The following is a 2,019-nucleotide window of genomic DNA, read 5'->3' on the forward strand; positions in this document are numbered from 1 at the left end:
CTAGCAGTGCGCATACTTTACCTGTTGGGCCAAGAAGGTCCAAGAGTGAAAGACCCTCGTCGCTATATTCGTTATATTTACAATCGTACTCAACTAGAGAATTTCGCTGTTCGTGCTGCTGCTATTTCTACACTCGCTCGTTTTGGGGCACTCTGTCAAGACCTTTTGCCAGATGTCTTAGTTTTGTTGGATCGCTGCAAAATGGATCCTGATGATGAAGTGCGCGACAGAGCAACGATGTTTCGATTTTTACTTACTCAGCCTTTACTTAAAAATCTATATATATTAAGCAAGCTTGAAGTATCTCTCCCTATGCTCGAAAAAGCCCTTCTAGCATACATTGAAGCTAGAGATTTTGACAGGTCATTTGATATTGGGACTGTACCGTTAGCACCGGTTGAGCGACCTCCTAGTATTGAACCGATTTTAGCTGCTAGACCAAAACAAGTTCAGCCTGACTTACCGCAGGAAAGCTTTAAATTTCTTCCAAATTTCCCCGAATTTGCCGCTTATGGACCCCTTTTTAAGATGTCAGATCCAATCATACTTTCTGATAGTGACATGGAGCGTTACGTAAAGCTTATTAAGCATGTTTTCAATCATCATATTGTTTTAGAATTTATTTGTGTTAACACGATGGATAATCAAATCCTTGAAAATGTATCCGTTGAACTTGAAGTCTCTGACGAGTTTGAAGTAGATGCGTCAATTCCATGCCCAATGCTTGAATATAATGTAGAAGGTAGAATGTATGTTAGTTTGGCATTTCCAGAATCATTGAGTGGGTTGGTTGGCTCTTTCCCAGCCAAATTATTGTATTTACTCAAGGAAGACATAAGTGGTAACCCGAATTGCGTCGTTCTGGATGATTACCCAATCAGTGATGTTGAGATTGAAGTGTCTGATCACTGTAAGAAGGTTGAGCAATGGAATTTTAATGAATTATGGGAAGAGTTGGGAGAAGGCTGCGAAATTGCTGAGACTTTTTACTCCAAGAGCCAACGCTTAAGGAGGCTGTGTGGAAAGTGGCAAATCACCTTGGCCTAAAGCCGTGCATGGACAGTGACTCCGTGCCTAGTGGAAAAACCACCCACACAGTTATGCTGTCTGGCCTGTTTCGGGGAGGATATAATGTGCTTGCTATTGGCCGGATGGGTCTCTCAGAAGAAGGAATTGCTATTAAACTTGTTTTACGATCATCCTCTACAGAAATTAGTGAACTCATTGCCTCTGCTATTGAATGATTGGTTTTAAAGGTGTGTGGTTGATTTCTCTTAATTTTTGCTTTGAACATGGTATATAATAACGGATTTTTTCCTTGTTTCACTCTTAATGGATATCTAATGAACAATTATATTACTAATTATATGTATGCTTATGAATGGCTAGGGATGGACTGAAAGTAATTTGCATTCTTTTATTCCGGTACAAACTAGACTGAGTAGAAGTTTGTTCTTGGGAGTTATTTTTTTTTAGGTAGGAGAGATATTTGATTGGACATGGAGTACTGTTTCTTCTAAAATGTAAAATTACTGCAGCTCTCTTTTGTTCGTCAAACTATTAAGGCTTTATTTCCTTGTTAAGACTCCAAGTTCTTCGCTTTAGTTATTTTTTATTATTATTTTTTTTTGCTTATGCAATATTGCAAACACGCCGAAATGATGGTTTAATCTCACTTTCAAAATGCTCGCAGAAGAGGGTCTGTCGTTCCACCAATCACAGAGGAAACGACCAATAGAGTAACTTTGTTTAATTTAAATATTACTTTCCTGTTTGAGAGGTGAACTGCTGAGTTTAAAGTAAACCCAAGCTTATTTTTTCACCTGTCTTTTTCTTTTTTTTCGTATAAATGGACTACTTTTTAAAAAGATTATTTTTGTAAAACTGAAATACTTTCAACAGGCATTGAAAACAGGCAACAGACAGTGAAGGGAAAGCCTTTTTTTTAGAGAGATTTTCAATCAGGATTCACATAGCGACATTGCTTGATCGTTTTTCCTTGCCAATATTTACTTTGTT

The 2,019-nt window shown here is 37.8% G+C and overlaps 1 protein-coding gene across 1 annotated transcript in view; it reads left to right on the forward strand.

Moving 5' to 3' along the window:
- Positions 1-1,368, forward strand: part of LOC148950910 (coatomer subunit gamma-2-like) — an 86,133-nt gene extending 84,765 nt beyond the window's left edge. Inside the window, exons 9-10 of the mRNA XM_089090946.1 lie at positions 1-1,016; positions 1,049-1,368. The exon at positions 1-1,016 is cut by the window's left edge and continues 47 nt beyond it. Of these exons, the coding sequence (XP_088947072.1) occupies positions 1-1,016; positions 1,049-1,244 (1,212 nt within the window). The 3' untranslated portion in view covers positions 1,245-1,368. The remainder of the gene's footprint in view (positions 1,017-1,048) is intronic.
- The last annotated feature ends 651 nt before the right edge of the window (positions 1,369-2,019 follow it).

The sequence above is a fragment of the Artemia sp. Qi Xiang Cuo genome, chromosome 6 (assembly GCF_049724085.1).
Source record: "Artemia sp. Qi Xiang Cuo chromosome 6, ASM4972408v1, whole genome shotgun sequence".
NCBI lineage: Eukaryota > Metazoa > Arthropoda > Branchiopoda > Anostraca > Artemiidae > Artemia > Artemia sp. Qi Xiang Cuo.